General features: G+C 31.1%; 1 protein-coding gene across 2 annotated transcripts in view; it reads right to left on the minus strand.

The window, feature by feature from the left end:
• Positions 1-5,138: 5,138 nt before the first annotated feature.
• Positions 5,139-27,248, minus strand: part of LOC148307741 (protein kinase C, brain isozyme-like) — a 286,153-nt gene continuing 264,043 nt past the window's right edge. For both annotated transcript variants that reach the window (XM_088262899.1, XM_088262900.1), the window contains exons 5-14: positions 23,066-23,194; positions 17,184-17,337; positions 16,361-16,478; positions 14,896-15,138; positions 13,207-13,380; positions 11,572-11,663; positions 10,131-10,332; positions 8,699-8,887; positions 8,086-8,226; positions 5,139-6,977 (exon numbers count right to left, since the gene is read on the minus strand). In XM_088262899.1, the coding sequence (XP_088119025.1) occupies positions 6,825-6,977; positions 8,086-8,226; positions 8,699-8,887; positions 10,131-10,332; positions 11,572-11,663; positions 13,207-13,380; positions 14,896-15,138; positions 16,361-16,478; positions 17,184-17,337; positions 23,066-23,194 (1,595 nt within the window). In that variant the 3' untranslated portion in view covers positions 5,139-6,824. The remainder of the gene's footprint in view (positions 6,978-8,085; positions 8,227-8,698; positions 8,888-10,130; positions 10,333-11,571; positions 11,664-13,206; positions 13,381-14,895; positions 15,139-16,360; positions 16,479-17,183; positions 17,338-23,065; positions 23,195-27,248) is intronic.

The following is a 27,248-nucleotide window of genomic DNA, read 5'->3' on the forward strand; positions in this document are numbered from 1 at the left end:
ACAATAAATATAGTATTTTTATATGTTTAAAGTTCCTGTCACTGAATCAACTACTCGATATACGGTTGAGAATTTGAATTCTTGTTTAGGTTAATGTTTAAAATAACTATCAAGGTAATGAATGGCTATCTAGGAGACATGGAACAATTTTATGTGGGTGTCATTGGTAAAGAAAATGGTGTCCATAAGACTATAATGAGAATATTGAAACCTATTGCGTGAGTTGTAATTCTAGACTACACACCTACAGACCTACTAAGAAAGCACGATTGTCAGACGCCCCTCATATGGACAGTAGTATACATATTTATTTAAATATCATACTATATTTTAGTGTAACCGGAATTGCGATAACCTGTTTAGGAAGCATGAACATTGATAAAATACAATTTATAATATAGCTACTGTAGTATTTTAGAAGCGTAAACCCTTCACTGAAGGACCCCATAATCATTAAACTTATTTTAGGGTCGTCACTTAACTTTATTATGAACATCATGAAAGAAGTATATTATTCTGTAAACATTAATTCTATTTTGGGTTTGATATAAATGTAACATATGAATCTTATCAATAATTGAGTGGAGCCTCGAGTCAACTATGCTATGATGAGAAGAAAAAAGACCAGTAGGTATGTATGTTTGAAGTCATAATGATTTAAGAGTACATATCGCTCACTCCTTTCAAGAACGTCATAAATCAAAATTCGTCAATTTTCAGTTGGGCATGTTTTCAGAATGCCCAGAAAATTTACTATATCCCAGCAGAAGCGGCATATTTTTAACGTAATATTTATCCGTCACAGGGCAGAAAGTGTTGTTTTTGCATTTTGAAGAAAAGATATTGTTTAATTATTTTTTTAAATATACTAAATATTTTTCAAATGGAGAAAAAACCTTCAGGTTTTACTTAAAAAGATCTGTTGAACAGTAAAAAGTTCAGTAAGTGGCTTGATATTTTTTTTAATACATTGTATTGTATTTTTAAACTTTAAAAACGTTCTCCTGAAAAATCGAGTTTTTTGATTTATGACGTTCTTGAAAGGAGTGAGCGATATAAAGAACTAGCTTTTACTTTCTGTGGAAGTTGATTAAAATGATATTTTTAGCCGAGTTTCAAGAGCTTTCAAACTCTTATATCCTGTTTGTTCTATGAACAACATCCACCTCTTCTCGATCTGGATACTTCTCGGTACTGGGAGCGTAAATAATACTATGAACAGTAATTATCATATTTTCATAATGCCAGGAATATTTTATATTTATAATTTATATTTTAAGCACTAACTTTGTGATTTTCTGTTTTATAATTAAAATGTAACTTTTTATTTATAGTGATTTTAAAACAAAGTTACATTTTAAACAAATTTTATATTTGTTTTTGTATTTACAATTGAGCTGCATCGTTAGATAAAAAACATTTCTACTATAATGAGCATCTCAATGAGCTTTCTTACTATTGGTAAATAGACTATATAATATCGCTGGAAAAAAATCTATTAAGAAAAAAAAACTACATTGTCCATATGAGAAATGCTGCCCTGATTATTTATCAATAAATTTACTAATAAATATGTTTTTTTTTACCTTTAATTTTTAATAACCGTTGTTTCGCATGCATGTTTATTAAATATAAAAATAATAATTATTTGAAAGTATTTACTCAATGTTAAAAATGACCAGATTATTAGTTTTGAATTAAGCTTATTAGACTTGAATAAAATTAATAAATGTAATCAATATTTTAAATAAAAAAAATTGTAATCAATAAAACTGTTTTTTTCCTCATTGTCTGTACAATTTATTTTTACATATTTAACCCCTAGCCTGCGGGGGAGTTTCTATATACTGTCAAGAAATTTATCTTGAAAAAATTAATATTTAAAAACAAAGAAAACATTGTTATTTTCTTAGCTCTAAAAATATTGAAAATGTTACGAGTCAAAAGTTACTCTAATTTAACAGCTTTCCTGAATTTTATCATTCACTATCAATTAATGATTTTTGTATAACAAAATGAAGTCTTTAAAAAAATTCAAATTTTTCAAAAAGTAATGGTCATTTTATGACATTTGACATTTAAGTTTCAGTTAATATATTTGAGTATAGATCTCACTAATCTAAATTTTGTATGAGAATGCGATTCATTTAATGTGTCATAAAGAAGACTTTGTTTTATCGGTTTAACCTTTTTGCTACGTTTCTATAAGAATTTTGTCATTAATATCAAGATGCCTTGATATCAAGTGTTCTACAGGCTAGGGATTCTTAATAATTATCATTGTTGTCCATACATATAAGTAAACAAAGAATAATTAATAAAATATTATTAAAAATATTTGTCATACATTTATTAACTTGATCAAATTTTATTAAGTAGTAAAAGAGTATACATTTGTTTTTATATATTATTAATACAATTTGTCTTCCAATTGAATAATTACAATCGTATTCTAATAATGTGTGCAAATTATGTTTAACTTTGTGTATTTGTTTAATTTTTTTTAATAAATGTGCATTGTGAAGATCGAAAATTCCTAACTGCAAACATTTTAATAATGACACCTTGAGAAATATGTACACTTTAAAAAGGTGAATTGATAACACATATGTAAACGTTAAGAAACGTGTATTCTAATCCAAATTGTTTGGCACAATACCTCGAGAGATGATAACATCTTATTAAAGTGACATATATGTCCTAAACGATCCATTAATATTAATATATATAAAGGTAATGAGCGCTAGATACCCATTGTAAAGACTTTCTTGTATCAATCTTCTAGTAATGTGAAGGCTAGCGTACTTAGTGATGCAGAATATTCATATCCAATTATGTTTATGATTTACTCACTAAGCTTAATCACAATCGAAGACTCTATGAAATCGAGTAACTTCTACAGGTTAAAAGGAAATTTGAACAAAAATTGAGATTATGACAAATATATTAATTATGTTCCATGCAATTTCATAACACAAATTACATTGGCATTTTATCGGATGATAGGTGAAGTGAAATATATATTTTTATAGTGTTTATATAATAATTTATAAATAACAAACATGTATTAGGAAATTCTAAGTTATCAATTACACATACCTATTTATGAAAGATCAATAGAGTACTAAAATTAGGGTAATTTTAAATCGTAAAGTTTTCATCGGATTCTTAACAATATGAAAGATATGAAAACTATATAGTATTTATATAGAAAAGGCAGTTGATATAGTTATTATACAAAAGACAACCTTAAAATACATTATTATAGTATATTAAGTATAAAAGTGTTTTACTCAAAGTCACCAAAATGGAAAGATTATTATGTAATAGTTATAGGAAAATAGATTTTTTTCTTAGAAGATCAAGTAAAACTGTATAATATTGGAAAACTGTCATTCTTCTTCGTAATTTCTTTAAGGAATATGTTGTATTTTAATGGTTTCAAATAAGATTCAAGAAAACAAGATACTAATATAAATATCAAATTATTTTGCCAAAATACATACATACAAAAAAAATTATGTCAAAGTGTCAAGTAAATTAAAATTACAACTGTATTCTAGAAGAAATAAAATTTAGCATGCAATCAAAAAAACTCCCATCATATGTCGAAAGTAAGTACAAATATGTATGTATGAATAGGACACTAATATTATTATATACCATTACTGAAATACAAGTGAAATTCAAAATCTACCATCTACGTAATTTTTAAAATCCAAAGAGCTAGCAAATTGAATTATAACTAATTTACCGATGTCATTTTATTATTTCAATTTTAGTTTGTATTTTTTTTAAGATTCAAAAAATTAAAAATGTAAGATTGGAGTGAAAAGGATAATATAAAAAAAGAATAAAAACATGAGATTCAGATGTATTCATAAAAAAAAAAGTTTTGGCGAGAAAAAGTATTACACAAATAAAAACTCTAAAACTTATGGAATGTTATTTGCTCACATTAAAAACAAAGGTTTCAATATAATATAATATATTAAAATTAACTTTTCAAAGATAAAATATATAGAATACTTAAATATCAGATAACCAGTTGAGAATAATTATTTATATATTTTTATACTAAATATTATTTATCATAATAAATGTTTTAAATCTTAGTTTAAAATATCTTCAAACAATATTGAGATTCTAAATACTAACTCCCTTAAAACTCTATCAGTATTATTACCACTCTTAGCATAAATGTTAGTAAGGCTACGTATTAAGAAAAATTCTAGCACTAAAGAAATATCTTGGTCAAGAATAGAATTTATTTAAAGAAAACTTACGTAAGGATATACTTTAAGATATTTTAACTGAAATAAGGGAATCAAATCATTAACGACTAAGAATAACGTAATTAAACTACGAAAAATAAGATTTATTAAGTACACAAGTGTCAACATATAATAAAAAGATTATATAAATAGAATATTGTCATTCGGCATAGAATATTGAATACTTGATAAACTATTGTATTAATCCTATTGGATAGAAAACTAAAGGATATATATTTACTGTTATTATGATTAAATGAAGAAACTGTCAATTTATTATAAAATTAAATCAAACACTTGTTAACAAATTCACAGTAGATATTTTGGATAAGATTGAAAGAAAAACATTAAGATCTCTGACAACATTAAGACTGGTGTTGTAGGATTGAGTCTCGCAAATTGCAAAAGAATACTATTTTCCATTTGTCTGGATTTTTGCGATGAATTTCACGTTTTTTCCACACTATCTCTCTCATACCTGCAGACGAGCCTTAAAAATAGAGGTCTTGCGGCTATTTCTCATTATTTAAATGTGTATGCAGGGCTGACAGGAGTTTGCAACATCGAGGCTGTTTTGGACTTCCCAAATTAAGGACACATTCTTACAAGTGATAGGACCCAAGAAGGAAAGAAGAAGTGTGTATGCAATGCCGATTGACAATATAAAAGATTCAAAATTTAATATTTTTAAAATTATGTTTGATGCATACACAATATTGACTATGTGCCCGTGTAGAACATATGGTATGTAGGTCAAATTGTGACTGCATCAACAATATTGGAGCACAATTCAAGGACAAGTAATACTTTACAAAAAGTTGAACAAACCACACAAACAGTACAATAATTCAAATATGTTTCAAATTTTCACTTTTCTTATAAACTACATATTACACCATCTAAAGATGATCAATAGTTAAATGTTGAATAAACAGATTTAAAACATTTTAATGAGTATTTCGAATAAAGAGATATAACAGATTTATTAAAATGAAACGAGAAGTAATCAAATACATTTTTAAATACGTCAGTAATTATAAACGTTTTCTTTTTAATAACGATTGTCTCATTATATGAGATTTGTGTTTTATAAACACGATCCAAGATTATCAAATAAAATACTCTTCAATGAACACAACCAGTAAATAAATAAAATAACAAAATAAGAGTTCGAAATTATAAATAAATATGAAATAAAATTATTAAATTTTTAAACACATAATATAATTTTATATAAGTACAGATGTTGCACAACTTGGAATGTCCATAAATATTTTTTTTAAAGATTCCATTATTACCGACTGAAGAAAACAAATCAAAACCATTCTATTTTATTAGATTATTCAGCTGCCGATGTCATTTTTCTGGGTAACACACAGTCTGTCAATCGCATTTCGTAATTTAATACATTGAATAGTCAAACATATGCGATAGAAATCTGGAAAAAAAATACAATCAGTTTCTGAATGGCAGTTAATATTTGGGTTTAAGTTTTAATTAACAGAATCAAGAAATATTATTCAAATTAAATGAAATATTAAGTAACATTAAATTATAAATAGAAAAAAATAATGACATAAACGCGAGATTCTTACGCAACGACTGACGTATGTAGTGAATGCTAGTGATCAGCAGATATTTTTTTAGCACAATGAGTTGTTACTAGACTGAGATGGCAGCTAGGCAAGCAAAGATATGAGGCTAATCAGCTTTGAAAGAGTAGTTTGATGACACAGTCTCTGCCTTCGTAATGGAATTATTAATGCATTTGGCTGCCATGCTAGAGAGCCCGAGGGTTAAAATAAATACTAGGAGTACTTAAAGCGCCTGCCCTGAATGATTGATCACCTTAACAACATATAATTAATGATCAAGTAAGCATTGCTTTGATCTGATGCACCGTAGGTAGAAAGGTCAGAAAAAGAATAGGTGTTGATATTGCCAGATATCTTTGATTATTGTTGCGTTGTGTTTTATCTTGGTGAATAAATTATTAGGGAAAGCGTAGACTTATGAGCATGCACCACATGCGTCAGTCGTTTAGAGGGAATCCAACCTTAAATTAAGGTATATTAACTGCTAAAGTACTGAGATTTTTTTGTTATATGCAAGCTAAAATTGCCGAAGACTTTTTTTTGGCAAAAATGGCAAAAATTTTACAAAAAATGTTTATCTATTTTTCAATAAAAATAAGTTGAATTTGTTTATTTGTGAATATTGATGAATCTGAATTTTAGAAATACACATGCTGCGATAAAACCTCTAAACTCAACCGCCGAAATACACTACGTCATCGTCGGTTATAGACAGCAGCGCTTTTGGCAAAGTATGCCAGAGTCGATAAATCGATTCTCAGCACTCTAACGGTTGAAATTATTATTACCAAATTAAAAACATAATAGAAATAATTTAAAAATAAATAATGTGACTCTTGAAAGAAAACAATTGCTGGACGTTGGAGGATCACGAGGATTTGATCAGCCTGGGTTAGACAACTTCCGGAGTATCTTTGCCCACCGGTTGCGTGATGTTTGCGGCTTGCCGGGACGTTTACACGTGCTGGATATATTCGGGATTGAGGAAGGAGAAGCCCATGAACTCTGTTTGGTCGAGATTCATCATGAACAACTTGTCGGTAGGAGTGAGGTCCGTTTTTTCGCTCGTGAACTGCTTGTCGAAGTTGCTGACGTCCTTACGATGTTTCTGCGGAGAGAAAATTGGTTTGTAAGATTGTCACAAAAGGCTGTATTCTATTATGTCACTGAAGAGCATAATTTTTCGGTAGATAATTGCAAGATATAACTTTTTTCATTAGAATTAATTTGCATTATTTGAAAATTTATCAATGGCAGACATAACATCATATTAATTACTCAAAGGGACACCAAATAATATTAACCTTTAATGACTAGCGCACTTCATTTACATGATTTATATTATTTGAATTTTTTTTAACAAAATAGGGAAACATTTTTTTTGTATAATTCATATAATTTAGGAGAAATATCAGATTTAACATACTCTACATAAAAATAAACTTTTTTGATTAGAAAAAGTAAAAAAAAACAATAATTTAATTTAATTTATATTTTTTTTCATAAAATAGACATCTAGTAATTGAAAACTTATAAATATGAGTATGCATGTTTTCGGAAATTTACCAATGCAGTTAAATTCACATAAAATAGATTTTGTTCCTGTCAGTTCTTTCTGTAATCCAGAAATGTAATGCAAGATCAGCGATTGAAGCAAAGTATATAGAGTTTAAGCTAGGTAAGTTAAAAGGTACAATAACGGGTATTTATCATATTGCTCACTCTTTTCAAGAACTTCATAAACAAAAAAAACTTAATTTTTCAGGAGAACGTTTTTAACGTTTAAAAAGAAATCACAATGTAATAAAAATAAACATCAAGCCACTTATTGAACTTTTTACTGTGCAACAGATCTTTTTAGGTAGAACCTGAAGGTTTTTTCTCCAAATGAAAAATATTTAGCATATAAAAAAATAATTCAACAATACCTTTTCTTCAAAATGCAAAAACAACACTTTCTGCCCTGTACCGGGTAAATATTAAGTTAAAAATATGCCGCTTTTGCTGGTATATAGTACATTTTCTGGGCGTTCCGAAAAAATGCACAACTCAATATTCACGATTTTTTATTTATGACGTTCTTGAAAGGAGTGAGCGATATGTCATTCCTGACATAATGATAAGTCTATATTGCAATAGATATAAATAGTTATGGGATTTTTCATTATTTACATATTTTACACATTTTGTTATTGGAATGAGAATTGATAACTTACGATCTTGGGTTTGAAGGGAGGCTGCACTTCTCGGCTTTCGATGCGTTCCCAATCTATGCGACGGAAGAAAGCGTGACCACGAACATCCTCCTCTCCTCGCGGCCCACATCCCAAACGCTTCACTGGATTCTTCGTCAAAAGCTACAAATGTAATTATAATTAAACATACAATACTTTAAATGTGCAATACTTGTCCGCCTCCGTGGCGTAATGGTTAGCGTGTTTAGCTACCTTGCTGGAGGTCCCGGGATCAATTACCGGGGGGGGGAGTGAAAAAAAATATTATTGATTTTAAGCTGTAATATTTATTAAATATTACTCTGGGCTGGTTCCTGAAACTTTCTTTTTTTCTTTCCTGGTTCTTTATGTAAGTAATGATCAAGATAAAACTGCGTCAATACCATGCAGTACCCTATGCACCATTGGGTGCGTAAAAGGATTAAAAGAAGAAGACACATAAACACATATTTCAAGAACGAATGTAAGAATTTTTATGAATCCAGGGATGAATTATTATACCTACTAAGTGATTGTACAAATTTTTATGTTAGGACATTATTCAAATCCCTGAAGTCAAGTACAATTTGACTAGAGACTAAACCATATCACCCACCCCTTTGCAAACTTCCTTGGCTTCTTTGCTGAGTGTCTTGGGGTAGCTGACATTGTGGTCTGTGATGGCTGCAAACAGCTCCTCTTCATCCTCACCGTCGAAGGGAGGCTGTCCCACCAACATCTCGTACAGGAGCACTCCGTAGGCCCACCAATCCACAGAACGACCATACGGTTGGTACAGGATGATCTGAAACAGCACAAGGCCATAATTTATATTTCTTTTAATTTTAAGACATTGAAATATACCCATATTTTTAAACGCACTTTATAATTATGTTTATCTCTACTTTTCATTAAAATTAGGAAAATAACACACACTGTTCTTTATCTTTAAATTACAAATACATATACTAAAAAAATATTTTGAGTACCGTCGAACAAGGCTACTTGAACTTTGATGTGTTACTTGAGCCCAGTACAAAAAAAAATTAAATCTGTATTTGGTCTACAATAATGAACGTATGAGTGTCACCTGTCAGGGAAATAATGGATCATATCGATATGTTCATTATTGTAGACCAAATACAGATCTAAATATTTTTTTTGTACTGGGCTCAAGTAACACATTACAGTTCAAGAAGCCCTGTTCTACGGTATGTAAAAACTATACAAACAATAAATGTTAAAATGATAAAATGTCAAGTGAATTTAATGAATTTAGTAATTTAACTTTTTAGTTTTTGCAAGACATTGGGCAAAGCTTCGATAATTATAGATAAGAGTTTTTTTTTAAATATTTTTTATTCATATCGCTTTGCACATATCAGGCATGGCAAGAATATTTCCTAAAAAATTCAAATATGAGTAAATAAAATAATATAATTCAGCTGATGATGGAACATTTAAAAAAGGTTCCATATCGCTCACTCCTTTCAAGAACGTCATAAATAAAAAAAACTTGATTTTTCAGGATAACGTTTTTAAAGTTTAAAAATACAATACATACAATGTTTTAAAAATAAATATCAAGCCACTTATTAAACTTCTTACTGTGCAACAGATCTTTTCAGGTAAAGCCTGAAGGTTTTTTCTCCATTTGAAAAATATATAGTATATTTAAAAAAATTATTAAGCAATACCTTTTCTTCAAAATGCAAAAACAACACTTTCTGCCCTATAGCGGGTAAATATTAAGTTAAAAATATGCCGCTTTTGCTGGGATATAGCACATTTTCTGGGCATTCCGAATACATGCACAACTGAAAATTTTCGATTTTTGATTTATGACGTTCTTGAAAGGAGTGAGCGATATTTACAACATTTTGAGTTTGTCCAAATATGTATTCACAAATCTAGATTTTCTCCACTAAGGATAGTCGAATCCTTTATAACTTTTTATTTCTTTCAGATTCAGCTAGAATAGATTCAATCCAATTATCTCAAAATTCAATTTGTTTGACAGTAAAAATAAAATCAAAATTTTCCATTACCTCAGGAGCTATATAATCAGGAGTCCCGCAGAAAGTTTTGGTAGTCTTGTCACCGTTGATTCCCTCCTTACACATTCCGAAGTCAGCTATCTTGATGTGACCATCTTGGTCCAGCAGGACGTTGTCCAACTTCAAGTCTCGGTACACGATTCCTCGAGAGTGAAGATAAAACAGACCGATGGCTATTTCGCTGGAGTAGAATCTATAATCAAAAGGAAAAATGAGCACGTGCTTTACTAAGGACATTTTTTTAACCCTTTTTTTAATTTAATAAAATATGAAAACATTAGTTTTTGGTGATCAATTTTTATTCTTACTGAATAAAAAAAATTATAAAAAAAAAATTAACACGTGAATAAATCACATAATGAATTTATTTATATTTACGACTAGTTTCGAAAACTTACAGATGTTTTCATCTTCTGGTAAAAATTAAAACTAATGAACAAAATATATATTAAGGGGTGTATATATATATATATATATATATATATATATATATATATATATATATATATATATATATATATATATACATAGGTTAATAAATATAGGGAAGGTGGGGGGGTTAAGGAACAAGATTTTTTGTAAAAGGAAACATAGATAATAATAGTGACGTATTTTGGAATAGTATATTATTTGTCCGCCTCCGTAGTGTAATGGTCAGCACGCTCGGCTACCGTTCTGGAGGTCCCGGGTTCGATTCCCAAGGGGGGTAAAATAAATATAAGTGATTTTTTCACTGTAATATTTATTCAATATTACCATGGACTGGTACCTGAAGCGGAGGGCCGATCACCTTTCCTTCATGTGTAAACGATCAAGATAACACTGCGTTTATATGACACAGTGCCCTATGCACCATTGGGGTGCGGATAAGGGTTTTATTATTATTTATTATATTATTAAGTAACGTTTTATCTGAATTGAAATTTTTATGTATTTCAAAATTTTCTAAATTATGTCATTCCACAAAGTTAATGAATAAAAAAATGGGACACCAAAAAAATTAAATGAATCATATCCCTCACTCCTTTCAAGAACGTCATAAATAAAAAATCGTCAATTTTCAGTTGTGCATGTTTTCGGATTGCCCAGAATATGTACTATATCCCAGCAAAAGAGGCAATTTTTTATCTTAATATTTACCCGCTATAGGGCAGAAAGTGTTGTTTTTGCATTTTGAAGAAAAGGTATTGTTTAATTATTTTTTTGAATAAACATAATATTTTTCAAATGGAGAAAAAACCTTCAGGTTTTACCTAAAAAGATCTGTTGCATAGTAAAAAGTTCAGTAAGTGAGGCTTAATGTTTATTTTTAAAACATTGTATTATATTTTTAAACTTTAAAAACGTTCTCCTGAAAAATCAAGTTTTTTGATTTATGACGTTCTTGAAAGGAGTGAGCGATATATTGAAGACAAAAAAATTATATACGTACACTGCGACCGGTTCTTTAAACTTTCCACATTGTTGAATTTGGAACATCAAATCGCCTCCGTTGACATACTCCATTACGAAGTACAGGCGATCCTATAAAGATATACATCTCAGACAGTTTGCACATGTTATAAATTTATTTATTTAAACTTATTGTGCCGAATATATTATGTGGCATACTGGCCAAAAACCTTAACTTTATAATCCCTGTTTGAATAATCCCTGTAATTTGAAGCTTTTAGCCTGAATAAAATGCACATTATTAAACTTAGTTGAATTTACTTTTCAAACCACATAAATATGACATTTCAAACTACTTAGTGTATTTTGCCAGTTTATAGAATGTTGAAAACATTATAATAGGCATCATTAAGTCAAAATTGCATATTTGCGAATTAACATTTTTTGCTAGTACATCCATGATATGTATGTAGATTGGCAGGCTTATTGCTAAGAAATAATATCTTCCAACCAACCAAACAACTTAATGTAAACATAATTAATTGCAAATGCCACAGATGGTCTCATCAACAGGAGGAAATGCAAAACAGTTTTGTATTTCCACATGTTGATGAGAACATCCATGGTTCTCAAAACTAGCTTAAGATAAGTGTTAAGTTCAGAGCTTTTTATTTAAGCCGTCAAAGAAGTAGAGTTGAGTTGACATATTCGGCTACTAATCGCACACACTATCCCTAATGAGTATCCTGGCTCATTAGTTCAATCAGATAATGGGTCATTGCTAGACCAATGACAGCGGACACAGCTTTAGTTAGCTGGACCACTCTGGTTCCACGCCTGACAACCCTAGGTGGATAAAAACTTTATGGTCAAATAAACCAAAGCCCCAGGGAAAAACAAACGCTAAGATACACCACCCTGTCTGGCAGCGAGGGTGATTCTTCTCTCGGTGATCAGAGACTGACAATATGATAAATTGAGAGATTCCAGGGGCAAGCAAAGTGAAGCAAAGGAAACAAGTTCATTCGAGGTTGTAGTCTTACGACTTGAAGATGAAGAGAGCTGATCCCAAGGGTCTACAAAGACGATAAGTTGGGATGGAGCCGGGAAGAAGAAAGAAGTACAGTCAGAGTTGCGATCTTCTGGGATAATGATTATTATAATTTTTTTTTAATTTATTTCAAAACATATTACATACATAAGTCATATATACATATAATATTCCCGATGAGTAATTTCTATTTCTCATTTTGGGACATGGGATTAACAAGACTGGAACACAAATAATAAAGTAACATATTTTTTTTAAATAACCAAAACTAATACGAATACATGGCAAAATATAAAAACAATAAACAGGCATAATAAATAGGCACAAGAAGAATATTTAGAAATAAATGAGAAAATATAAAAAATGAGGAAATATAACAAATGAGAAAATACAAAAAAAACATAAGGTAAAAACGAAATAAGAAAATATGACTAATCACTAATCACTACATATATATCTTTCCATAAAGTACCTTCTCAGATCAATTATTTTGGATCCTCGAATGGGTTTTATTTTATATATGTCAGGCAGCTGGTTAATTTGGGTATTGACAATAAAGACCTTACTCCAAATTTAGTACTGTTTATCGGCTCTACATGTATTTTTATGAAATGATAATTTTACCATGGTTTGGAAGCAAGAGTGCAGTTGCACCAGGAATGGTGGTTTGCTGGAGAGAGCGAGGACTCGCTTCTCCACCATAGTGCACTCCACATCATCGTCCTGAATTATGATATCTTTCTTCAATATCTTGATGGCGTACAGTTCATCCGTTCCTTTCCTTTCTGCTAGCATCACCTGGAACACAATGGAAGTTACGTTGTTGAAATAAATGTTATTGAAAAAACACAAAAAAAAAATACATCATTTACAAGCATAAATAATGAATCATGAGTTAAGTCCCTCTCCAAGCACAATACCTTAGTCTCTTTATTGGAGAGAACAGCGTAACTAATTTTAAAATTGTCAAAAGTAGAAATGTCTAGCAAATGAATAAAATTATTTTTAAAAATCCTGTAACTATATTAAATAAATAACATTTTGAGTGTGTCCAAATACTTGTTCGCAAAATCTGGATTATCTCCAATTACAGGAGTTATTTTCATATTATTTTTGACATCTCATCAAAGATGAAGAAGAATATGGAAGTCTGGGCATTTACGGGGCTGACGACCGTCATAGGCTGGTTTAAGTGATCACTTTACACACGTGTAACATTCACCAATTCTACCCATTATTGACAACCACACTACTCAAATTCTTGGAAGTTCTGTATATATGAACCAATTTAGAAACCTTGTTCTTGAATCACTAGAACTCCACTAGAGACATCTATTGGTGAGATGTAAGAACAAGGTTTCTAAATTGGTTCATATATACAGAACTTCCAAGAATTTGAGTAGTGTGGTTGTCAATAATGGGTAGAATTGGTGAATGTTACACGTGTGCAAAGTGATCACTTAAACCAGCCTATGACGGTCGTCAGCCCCGTAAATGTCCAGACTTCCATATTCTTCTTCATCTTTGATGAGATGTCAAAAATAATATTAAATAAATAAAAAAAGCTAAAGTATAAGTAGATATATTCTCTAACAAGTAACAGACAATTTATTAGATGTCATAATAGAGACTAACCATCTTGTAATATAAAAAGGAATATAGAATTCCATTAATTAATTCGGCAGTCACTTAGTAATATTTATCCATTTAAAAAAAAATTACTTGATTAATACCAATATTTCATCAAATCTATGGTTACACATGTTTTAAAATGATGCGCAATGAATCAAAACACGTGTCAGAATAGATTTGAAGAAATCGTGGTATTTATGAAGTTAAATTTAAAGAAGTCAATTTGAAAGGACTTAAAATAATGATTTAAAGGATAAGAATCTTATTTTATTTATTGTTTCGGCATTAACTTTGTGGTAAGACATGTTACAATGATTAAAGAAAACACTTGTTTTTTACCACCTGAGTTTTATTATAGACTACATGTTTCAGAAGTTAAACTTCCATCATTCAGGTCTGTATAGTAACTAAAATATAAAATATAAAATTGTTCTATAAATAAGTTAATATAATTATTCAAATTCGGTCCCTTGACTAACCCCTTCTCCTTACTTTCCCCTCTCCTTATTTATAGAACAATTTTATATTTTATATTTTAGTTATTATACAGACCTGAATGATGGAAGTTTAACTTCTGAAACATGTAGTCAATAATAAAACTCAGGTGGTAAAAAACAAGTGTTTTCTTTAATCATTATAAGAATCTTAGAAAATGTAAGTTGTGATGCCTGAATACGTTACCTTTCCAAAGGAACCCTTTCCGAGCACCATCAAGAAGTTGAAGTCGGAAGCCCGGATGATGTCCTTGTTGGCCATGTTGTGCGGCACGTCCTTGTCGGCCCCGAGGGTGGCCTTCTTGCTGATGGAGGTCTTCCTCATCTGCGTCTTGAGCTGCGCCAAGTCCGCTCCTTCTTCCGGCACGGGCACGTTGTAGAAGTCGCCTTCCTCCTGCGTCAGCAGCTTGAACCACCCATCCGCCGGGGCCTGACGGAAGACAGGAATCATTTACTTCAAAATATGACATACAGGATTTTTAGTCCCATTTTAGATATATTTCACAAATTACATAGTGTTCAAAAATTTTACAACTTTGCAAAGATAATAATTGTATTGACATACATATAGATTTTTAAAAGTAATAAATAAATATATAACATAACAGAAATTTCTAAAGATAATTAAATAGCCTTTTCAGCTTCATTAATAAGTATTATAACTAACTAACCGAACCAGTTGCGCGGTATGATCGATAATTCTGATATTATCCGGAACATTAGTCTGTATGTTCCCGATAGTTACCTAAGACAGTGTCGACATAGATTGTTTCACATTCCTATACACAGGACCAACCTGCCGATGGTTATGCCTGTAGGAAGAGCTACCACTATGTTGAACAATATCTCATTGGATATTGATCTGTTCCATGTGTCTGAAGCGGGATTATTCTACTACTTTAGCAATAGTTCTTGCATATATTTTGATTAAATGTATCTTAATGCATACGATTTAATTTTTTTATGGTTTGTAATGTATATATTAATTGAAATAAATAAGTTGAATTAAATTGAGCAGAGAGAATAGAATGCCACATCACTCTGTCCTATAATAATAAATAATCGGCGGGTGTGAAGATATGCACGAATGTGGAAGGGGCGAGGAATTTTTGCAAGGACAGAGTAATGTAGCGTTCTGTTCTTTCTGCTTACATTTGCGGGGAAGCGACGTGATGGTTAGTAAGTTATTCTATTTATTTCAAATTGGTGCCGAATTCCACAATACGCTCACTCCTTTCAAGAACGTCATAAATAAAAAATCGTCAATTTTCAGTTGTGCACGTTTTCAGAATGCCCATAAAATGTACCATATCCCAGCAAAAGAGGCATATTTTTAATTTAATATTTACCCGCTACAGGGCAGAAGGTGTTGTTTTTGCATTTTGAAGAAAAGGTATTGTTTAATTATTTTTTAAATATACTTAATATTTTTCAAATGGAGAAAAAACCTTCAGGTTTTACCTAAAAAGATCTGTTGCACAGTAAAAAGTTCAGTAAGTGCCTTGAAATTTATTTTTAATACATTGTATTATATTTTTAAACCATAAAAACGTTCTCCTGAAAAATCAAGTTTTTTGATTTATGACGTTCTTGAAAGGAGTGAGCGAATAGTGCCTTTATTATAACGATTGTGAATAATTAAGACTATTTACCTTGATGATTTCTGAGATGCCGAACGACAATGAGCCCATGAAGTCGTTACGAGAAGTACGATCCCAATCCCACACTTCGATCAGCAAGCGCCTGTCCTTATCTTCGGCTTTCAGTTCGCTGAAAAACAAATTGCCAGCTATGAAAAACAAGAAAAAAACAAAAAAAATCCAGGATAAACCTTAGGTCAAACCTGGGATCAGCTTTCAAGGGTTCAAGTGTTCATGCCCAACGCGCTGTTGATCTTGATACAATTTTAAATTTTACTTGTTCGAAATTGCGATTAGAGACGCTTATAAGGCCCCACTGCTAATAGGTAGATGTGGTGCGAGTAAAAAAGGATTGATGGCTAATTAAACATTTAAAATTATAATTTACGTTAACTCTTTTTCTACCTTGAATGTTTTTTGCTGATACTTTGTGGCCCATTTTATAAACTTTATAAAATAAAACTCAAAATTTGTATTATATACATTACTTCTATTTTTGGTATTTTTTCCAACCGATTTCAAGACGCACCTTGTCATCTTCAGGAATGGATATGTACATCACAAGTTAAGGGTTTCGTCCCACACGAGGTTGAGGGCTATAGATTCAGCTAATCACACGGCAAGTACGGTTAGAGATTCAGATACTCACAAGGTAAGGGTTTCGTTCCGCACGGGGTTGAGGGCTAGAGATTCGGCTACTCACAAGGCAAGGAGGGTTAGGGGTTCAGCTACTCTCAAGGCAAGGAGGGTTAGGGGTTCAGCTACTCACAAGGCAAGGAGGGTTAGGGGTTCAGCTACTCACAAGGCAAGGAGGGTTAGGGGCTCAGCTACTCACAATGTAAGGGTTTCGTTCCACACGGGGTTCAGGGAGCTGCGGATGGTTTTGCTTTTCTTCTTCACGTTGTCGGAATCGGGAATCAGCTTCAGCTTGACGTACGGGTCCGACAGGCCGTTGGGATCCATCGGGATAAGGTTGCGCCCCTGCCGCACTGGAAAATAATAAAATATTATAAATTGCAAAAGAAAATAAAAAAAAATTTGGTCATACTCAAAATACTATAAATAACTTGTTTAAACACTTACTAACAACTACATAATTAATTTATATATTGGATTTTTAAATCACGTTAGAAATGAACTAGAAAATGTTTAAAGTTTTGCCATACACTCTGTAAAAAAAAACAAACACTACGAGAATATTTATAAATTTAATGTAGGTATAAAAAAGTCTATCTAACTAATTGACTAACCGTCACGCCGCTGGCGTGATGATAAGTATGTAAGTTTTTTTTAGTTACCATACAAAATATGTAGAAATATTCTCGTAGTGTTTACTTTTTTACAAAATGTATAAATAAGGCAATACTGAAAACTTTATGTGATTGGAAAAAGTCAACGCACAAGTTAATTGTGTCGCCTACTTTCAAACTCCGCCAGATCCAATTTTAAATGATTTTAAAATAAATACTCTATTAGAATGCCAATTGTTGGTTTTATTGTTTAAAATATTTATATGCTTGAAAAACCTGCTAAAAAAATACTTAAAAACAGCATTGTATTTCAAATTCCGCTATAATTATGAAACTTGCCTTCTGACCCATAGCGGCCAATCAGAGAGCGGGGATAGGTCAAAAATTATGATGACGTCATAATCGGTTTATGTCTCGTGTTTTATTTTAAATACTGAAAAAAAATCCAAAAAAATGGGAAAATTCTCTATTTCATAATATTTTATCTAAAGATAGGCAAATCTTTGAAACATAAATGTTACCCGGACAATTTTGCGTTTTTTGTAAAATTGACTTACATGGATCTGGCGGATTTCGAAAGTAGGCGACACAATTATGTAGGATTAAAGAATGCGTAAACCCTGCGAAGTTTATAAAACCTTTCTTTATTGCTTTCAGTTGTTGTCGAACACATTTCGGTACGTGTGGAAAAAAATCTTGTTAGTTTTTATTTGTGGTATTAGTCGCTCCATTATTGGGAAACTATTTACGGCAGAGTCGAGGATACCAGAACATTACACAAAGCCAAGAAAGACACACTTAAGGGCCAATACCAATTGAGTGTTTATGAACAAATACGAAAGAGAGGGATTTTTTTATTTGTGAAAGACAGTTTGTCAAAAAGTCGACTTACATATGTATATTTCTACATTAACAATAGTATAAAGCCGATGTACATATGTAAATATAAATTAACATGAGCAGACAATCGATATGCATATCGCTCACTCCTTTCAAGAACGTCATAAATAAAAAAACTTGATTTTTCACGAGATCGTTTTTAAAGTTTAAAAATATAATAAAATGTATTCAAAATAAATATCAAGCACTTATTGAACTTTTTACTGTGCAACAGATCTTTTTAGTTAAAACCTGAAAGTTTTTTCTCCATTTGAAAAATATACAGTTTATTTAAAAAAAAAAATAATACATTTTCATCAAAATGCAAAAACAACACTTTCGGCCCGCTTTAACTTAATATTTACCCGCTACAGAGCGGGTAAATATTAAGTTAAAAATATGCCGCTTTTGCTGGGATAAGGAACATTTTCTGGGCATTTCGAAAACATGCACAACTGGAAATTGTCGATTTTTGATATATGACGTTGTTGAAAGGAGTGAGCGTTATGTATATTTCTACATTAACAATAGTGTTAAGTCGATGTACAATTGTATATCTACATTAACATACAGTATCGAACAGATTAATTGAAACAAAACTTTTTTTTTCGTAGTTTTTACACCCTCTAAAAAAGTGTTTTGGGGGTGTTCCTCGTATTATGGACCAGGGCTGCTTCTTTCAGTGACTGAGATGATGAATAGCGAGAAATATCACCCTATATTACTGGAAAAGATACTGGTAGTATTTCTCAGATGAAGGCACAGCAAAACTATGTATTAAAGATGTTCGAATGGCAATATAAGAAAGAATGCAAAGCTGAGATAAGCATTATCAATACAATTATGAAAGGTGAAATGAGATGGTTTGGACATGTGAAACGAATGATTGAAGAATGAGAGAAAAACATTATTAGGAGAATTTAGTTAGAAATATGAGCAGGGGAAGATCGAAGAAGCATGATCAAGTATGTCAAATACTTGGGCGTTGTCAGGTAAGTCGGAATAATCGGCGGGTATGTATGAAAACATGCGTAAATGTGAAAGAGACAAAGACAGAGTGGTGTGGGGTTCTTTTCTCTCTGTTTTGAATATTGAAAGCATTAACTTTGTGGATCATATTGATATATTATTATTATTTAAATTAAACCCTGAAGAGGGCAACAGGTTGTTGCCGAAACTAGTTGGTTGTTAATAAAAATGTGAGTGGATCAAAAAATAAAGTCTTTTTATTTCTCAAAAAAATATATCTTTTCTCTCTGCCTAACTCTGCAGAGAAGCGGCGACATGTTTAATTAATTAGCATTAATTTGAACACAGTAAAAATTAAAAATCAGAATATAATATTGAAATAACAATTGGTACAGTAAAATAATATAAATGTGTTTAGGAACAGGATGTTTTTTTACAAAAAAAGTATCAACTTGGAAATGGCTCTGAACGTATTTACAGAGTCCAAACGAGTCGTAGTTTATTCTGCGAATTTCGTGTCAAAAGGGAAATAATTATCCAGAGGAGGAGCATCCCTCATTCCACCCCAATTAGGCCAATTAACAGAGTCCGTTTTGTATTTGACGGTTGAGAACAATTATAGCGTAATATGCAGGTACCTACTCGAGTACCTACCTCGATTCGCACAGCTCATGGCCATCACTAAGCACGATCAAATTAATATTGATGGTCTGGTCAGTTCTAAAATGTTTTCTGCCGGAAAATTTGGCAAGGGAGTGAACAAGATTGATCAGCAAAAAAATCCAATTTTATTTGTAACTTTATGTTTTTATTTTTTTACACCTGTTATTTCATTTCAAACTCCTTTTACAATTGTTGTTATCTTTATCAATTTTGCCATCCCAAGAAAACATACTTCCCAAATCTAAGACAAACATCTACCTGTTCCAAAATTTCCCCATTTACTATTTTATACTCATATCTACTTTCATCTCTTTCAAAAACCACGACTTTTGATTAGTCAACATTCAACATCAGCAAATCACTTTATTCCTTACATTATACACCTTTGACACCAGATAGTTAAAGCTTAAATCGTTAAATTTATACATGGGATTAAGATTCAGAATAAGTAGACAAAATTAAAAGTAAAATTTACGAATTTTAAAACCAGCTTCTGAGACATCCTTGAGTTTAAATTAGGGGTATTTGAGTTAGTTAGCAGGATCAAAATGAAAGAAAGGGAGACGATAATGCAGTACGGAAAGTCGTGATTGGCAGATCCCTTCATTAGCGCACCGTGGGGTACTTTTAATGAAAAAAGTTAATAGAAAAGGGAATGAAATTAATTGTGACGTATTTATTCCTTGCATAGGACTTGCATATTATAGGTGAGTTTCTACTGCATCTAAATTGGAAATCTGAACAATTCAGAGAAGCGAAAAATTTTAATTTAAGTTTTACTTGGTAAATACCACTATTTCTTAAAATCTATTGTGACACGTGTTTAAAAATGTAAATAAAAATGAATAGATATTACCACAAGGTGATTGCTGAATCAATTAATGAAATGAAAATTGTCAGATTTCTATCCTGCATAGCACGAAAAGGTGCCAAATTATTAAAGCAAAAAAAACTTTGACATCAGTGCGGAGGCAGTTAAACTTATCAAAATGATTTGATATTATACACATGTTATGTAAGGACCATTTAGCACTTTTATATTGCTATGCCTATCAAGAAATCGAAAAAAAACAACCTGCCTAACCTAACCTAACCTAACGCAATCTTAACAAAACGTGTCGTACGCTCTCTGTCTGTTTTTTTCTCTTTACAGCAATAAGGTGGAACACATTTTATATTACGAGTATTCTAAGCACAAGCTGTCTCTCAACCATTTGTCATTCGCCTTTGCGGGCAACAGTTTATTACTAAAGGGTGTACATAAAGCTTTCAGAATTATCGCGCTTACGGTCGATTTTTCTCCGAACCGTTTTACGACAGTCTCGCGATTTGGATGAAACATTTTATGAAAGTCACCGTTACTCCGAATACTGGATTGATCTACCAAGACGGGATTTAATACACTTAGAGGGAAACCGATTTGGGGATGGCCTTTATGGGTTATTTACCGGAAACATGAGGTTTACGTCGGCTCTAAACGTGATGAATAATGATCACTATAAAGTTTGAACGATTCGAGACGAGATTTGCATGCGAGATTATATTGTACGAGCAATCAATGTTTGGTACTTAGGGAAATTGCGCGGAAAAACGATCGGGGAAGTAAGCGAACGACGTTACGGAGATCGAGAAAGTCGAGATACCGAATTATCCAAGGAATGAGCATATATTCTCATAATACTATGTGTGTATATACACATTTTTATTTTATTTTTTTATTCAAACTTATTTTCATTTTGTTCATTGATTCTAGAGAAAAAACGTTTTTTTCATATCTCGACTACAACGCCACCTCTTGTACGTAATTGTTAAACTTATCTATATAAATAAAAATGTAAATTATATTAATCAGTCTTGAAAAAGAAGCGGTTAGCTTCGAAACCGGTAGACATTAAAATTAAGTTATAATAAAACATTTAAATTTATTTTAAAACAAAGTTATATTTTGATTGTAGAATGGAAAATCACAAAGTTATTGCTTATATTCAAATTTAAATTATAAAAATTTAAATCTTCGTCAAAATCTTAAATTTCGCAAAATTTTTCATCGATTGCATTGAAATTTTGACCCCACGTTAGATGCAAATACGCGAGTATTTTTACACGTTTTTGTATATTTTCATTAAACCAGACTAAGCCACAGCAACGCGTGGCCGGGTACAGCTAGTTTTAAATAAAATAATAACATAAAAAACGAACTTTTAAAAGGAAAAATTACATTAGTAAATAGTTTTTCCAGTATTAATATTTTACACATATATATATAAATACGTATGTTATGACTTTTTTTTTGTACTCAAACAATCATGATTGAATATTTGGTCACGAATATGCGATAAAAATGTGTATTATATTTTACTTGGAAAAAGAAATTCGCACTTGTTTGGTAGAAAGAAGACTGCATGTTAACTTAACCTAGACGGCGTCATATAATATTTGTTAAAATAAAACGAGGTGTTTAAAAAAAAACTATTCAGCTCATATTTTGCGATATTCTGTGTTTTTGATAATGGCATAACCTTGTTACGAAGTTGACAGAGAAAACTAAGTTTTTTTCTAGTAAATTATCGCCGCTCTAAATATACGTATTCCAGGCAAATGAAACATCAACCTCAATTTTCACAGAATAATTTTTCCATGGGACCCTACTAAGGCACTTTAGGTCAAAAATAAAAAATCAGAACTTTTGATTTTCATATTATTTTTTGACATCTCATCAAAGATGAAGAAGAATATGGAAGTCTGGGCATTTACGGGGCTGACGACCGTCATATTTTGATTTTGTTTTGATGTTTGACAAATATAAGTTTAATTCGCCTGAACCAACCTCAGCCTAGCATTGTGATAATTGATGATAGAAAATCAGATCGGTAGCGTTTTTTTACTGTTTTTCATTATGCTGAAATTATAAACATAAAGATTTTTGTGTGTTAAATTATTAAAAAAGTATTCTTACCGTCAACTGTGAGCTTGTTTCCAACGCAAGTGATGGTCAGCTGGATTCTGCCCCTCCTCTCCGTGTGGTCGCAGCCGCACAGATTGGGCACCGACTCCTCGCATCGCTTGTGAACGTTCATGTCACATGCTGCTCACAGCATCCATGGTGCAGCATCGTGACGTCACCCGCAGAATAGCACACCCGATACGCAGACACCCCGAAAAATATGGCGGTCGAAATCGCAGCCAATATTGCGTTCAGAGTTCAAAAAAATGCGCGTTCCAATGATCAATTTGAAATATGGGAGCGAAAAGTCGTAAAGTTCGAAATTTGAGAGTTTAAATTTGGAAGCAGGAACGTTAACATGGTCCAAAAGAGAAAATATTGTGTTCAAAGTTCAAAAAAGGAATGCGCGTTCCAATAGTCAATTTGAAATATGGATGCAAACAGTTGTAAATTTCGAAATTTGAGAGTTTGAATTTAGAATCAGTGACGTTTTCATGGTCGATTTGATTTCAATAGTCGATTTGAAATATGGGAAATTGGAGAGTATGAATTTGGAAATAAGAACGTTTTCATGGTCCAATAGAGTAATATTGTGTTCACAGTTAGAAAGAATACGCATTCCAATAGTTGATTTGAAATATGGGAGCAAGCGGAGACAAAGGTGAACAGTCGTTAAGTTCGAAATTGGAGAGTTTGAATTTAGAAGCAGGAACGTTTTCATGGTCCAGACAATGGAACGTTTCCCGCGTTTGTTAAAATTGGAGCGCGGTAAATACCAATTCAAAAGTGGAGCAGTTCATAAAGTTCGAAATTAGAACGAGAGAGAAGTCGTTCGGAAGCGCACTCCGAGTGAAAGCGATCCAAATTTAAATTTTGCACGAACAAATTCAAATGCCCGATCAAGACAATTATTCGAACGAAGAAGTTTGGTGTGTTTCAAATTGTGACGTCGTTCGGTGATCCAAGGCGGGCGGGGCGGACGTTGTGGCGGAAAAACAAAACAAAAATCCATTAAAATTTGCACACTAATGTGGAAAGTTTAATCAGTCATCAGGGTAACGAAAAATTATTCGGCGAGATGAAATTTGCATGCTAACTGAAATGTCAAAGCCGATAGCGCTGGAAACCGAGTCAAAATGGATGAAGGTTCGTCTCTCCGATATTGGGTCATGATTGACATCGGAATTTGTTTTATCGACAACGAAATTTCATCAATTTTGAATTTAAACCGAAAATAAAATCAGCTACACACGCATAATTAATTTGTATAGATTATTAAATTGTCGTTATAATTGAAATCACAAAACGAATAGAATATAATACTATTTTACTAAACGGAAACAATTTTATACGGACACTGTAAATATGGCGCTTTTGTATAAAAATATGCAATAAAAATGTAAATCTTTTTATTGGTATCTCAATTTAATACCATTTTATATTATTATTTACATAATCATTTAAAAGAATTGATGTAAATTTTACTCTTCATTGATCTTGAATGATTTCCTTACAATTTTCTTGAAGCAATTTATTGAAAGATTGTAAGATTATCTCAAATGAAAATGGTTCGGTTTCCAGTCGTGACATTTCGTCTTGAAAAAAACGAATATTTGACGGATTCATTTAAATAAAACGATCGATCAAACGGAAAAAGTAACAATCATAAAACGTTGACAAAGAAAACTTGGTCCAACAAAAGTTTGAATTGTAAAACGAGAAAAAATCTAGAAATTCAAAATATAAGAGAGTTACGAAATTGGGAAATATTGGGTAATAACCCAGGGTTTCAACAGTCAGGAATAATTAAGGGAAAAGTTATTTGGTAGGTAAATTGCTATTTATATACAATTTAAATTATTCGATAACAAGCTTGTAATTAAGCACACAAATTATTGAATAACATTTTACTGGATTTAATTATGTAGATATTTATTTTTTAAATGTTAATAGATGATGAGGTAATAACCGATTGTTTAATCGATTAAATAAATGATTATAACTTGCGGGCATTTCATATACATCAGAATTTAAAATTTAAAAAGTTACGCATCAAAAATACATGCACGAACTAATTTTACACAGGGTAAAGAAAATGATATTTAACTTGTAAAATGTATGAAATAATGTATTTTAAAGGATTAATTCATTATCACTAGTATTTATTTTGTGGCGAAATAATACATTTCACAAATTCCAAGATTTCATCTATTTTAAACATGAACTTGAAAAAATAGTACAATATAATATTAATATTTATTTATTTATACAAAACCTTGAGGTGAGGTGTGCAGACCTCTAAGGTTTATTATATGGGAAATACATTTTATGACATAGAACGTCAAAAATAACAAAACATGATTAAAAGAAGCAGTAATAAGCTAAAAAAAAGAAAAAAGAAATGTAATTAGTATAAACTAATAACATTTATTTTTTCTTTATTTTTATTTTTATAAACATAAAACTAAAGTAACAGTAATCTAGTTAGTTTATTCTAGTGATAGAATTTCCTTTTTATTTCTTATTTTATGATTAAAAAAATCATATTTATTTGCACACATAAACAAATGTGTAATATAAATCAACTGCAAAAGATTTGATTTCATAAACCACGTTCAAAACTTAAATATCATTTTCTTTCACTTTAGAAACTATTTTGAAAGTGCCAATATTTTTTATAAACAATAAAAACTGTTTTTATTTCTTCATTTATTAAAACGATATTTACTTATCTCAAATGAATTCATATAACTCGTAAAGATTACATATTTGAATGTCAAGTATATGAACATGTAATTTTGGCCAATAATGTCACTTTCAAAAGAGAACATACAAATAAACATGAAATACACATACTTTTAAAGGGGAACTACTGGACACACTGAAATTTGCTCGGGTGCTAGTGCATTCTTCAACGAATTACAACACGAATTGGTATTTAACTAATAATTTATTTAAGGGTTCTTTTTTAATTTTGTTTTTAACGGGAGGCAAAATAAACAAGAACGATAGACAGGGGTTAACGAAAGGAACGTTTGAAAATTAAACATACAAAAAAGGAAATTAAATAATTTACATATATATCGAATTCACCTAAATACCATCCTACTTTGAACACGGAGATTCTTTTTCAAATATAGCCTATTTCGCCTAAATTGTATTTAAGGACATACTACCTGTGGAGTCTAAATAACAAAATTACTAAAATTTGTGTGTTAATGTAATATATCAGATGTGTAGGTACGAATACTTTTTTGTGTGAATTGTAAACATTATTTTGGCTGAAAATACCCCCTGTGATCATAGATCTTTCAGGGGTAAGGTTGAACGTCAAAAATGGTGCTTCAAAATTCAGTTAAAATACATAAAAATTATACTAAGACTTCATATAATTGGTAGCATATGCAAATATATATTTGAAAACAAGATTTTGAGTTTTGAAAAACTAAAACTAAATGTAGCACAAAACTTCAACGTTGGAACTGTCGCCCAAATTTATTTTGGCTTATCATTTTATTAAGGATTTGTGATTGAATATTAGCATTATATTACTTTTATTCAATTACCGTTTATTTACATATGTACGTTTAACTAAGCATTTACAAAATAACATTTTAATGGTTAAGTAAGTACTAAACTGGCAATTTTAAAATGGTGAATACTCAACAGGAAATTCTTAAATGGTGTACAATAAATACACAGATTTCAGTTAAATTCATCCAGGGAGTTAGTAAACATCCTGTATAAACATAACGTAGGTATAATTGACCGTGATAGGAGTTTAATATATGCGAAAGGGACAATAAGGCGGCAACAAATTATCCAATTACGGGGGAGTTTCAATTTACAACGGTTACAAATCAAACTTCTTAATTTGGTTTGTACCCAAACGGATTTGTGAGGAATATTTACAGGCGGCTCGAACGGCAGGCAGTAATCTTCCGGGGGATGTTTACATTAGTGTTAAGAAGGTGTATACTAGGGTGGGCCGATTACTATTTTTTTGCGAATTCAACTATGAAAGGGGTCTAAAAAGTTGCATTTTGGATTGCACATAACGTAAAAAATATTTAAAAAATTTCCATACTATTTTTGGCCCTCATCCACAGTTCGAAATTTTCGGAAAAGCCATTTTTTGCGCTTTACCAGCTGTCATTTCGTATTTCGTTACGATATGTAATATGCTTTACTTAAT

Source organism: Brachycentrus maculatus, unplaced genomic scaffold (assembly GCF_059751285.1).
Source record: "Brachycentrus maculatus isolate JH-2025_06_01 unplaced genomic scaffold, ASM5975128v1 h1tg000190l, whole genome shotgun sequence".
Lineage (NCBI taxonomy): Eukaryota > Metazoa > Arthropoda > Insecta > Trichoptera > Brachycentridae > Brachycentrus > Brachycentrus maculatus.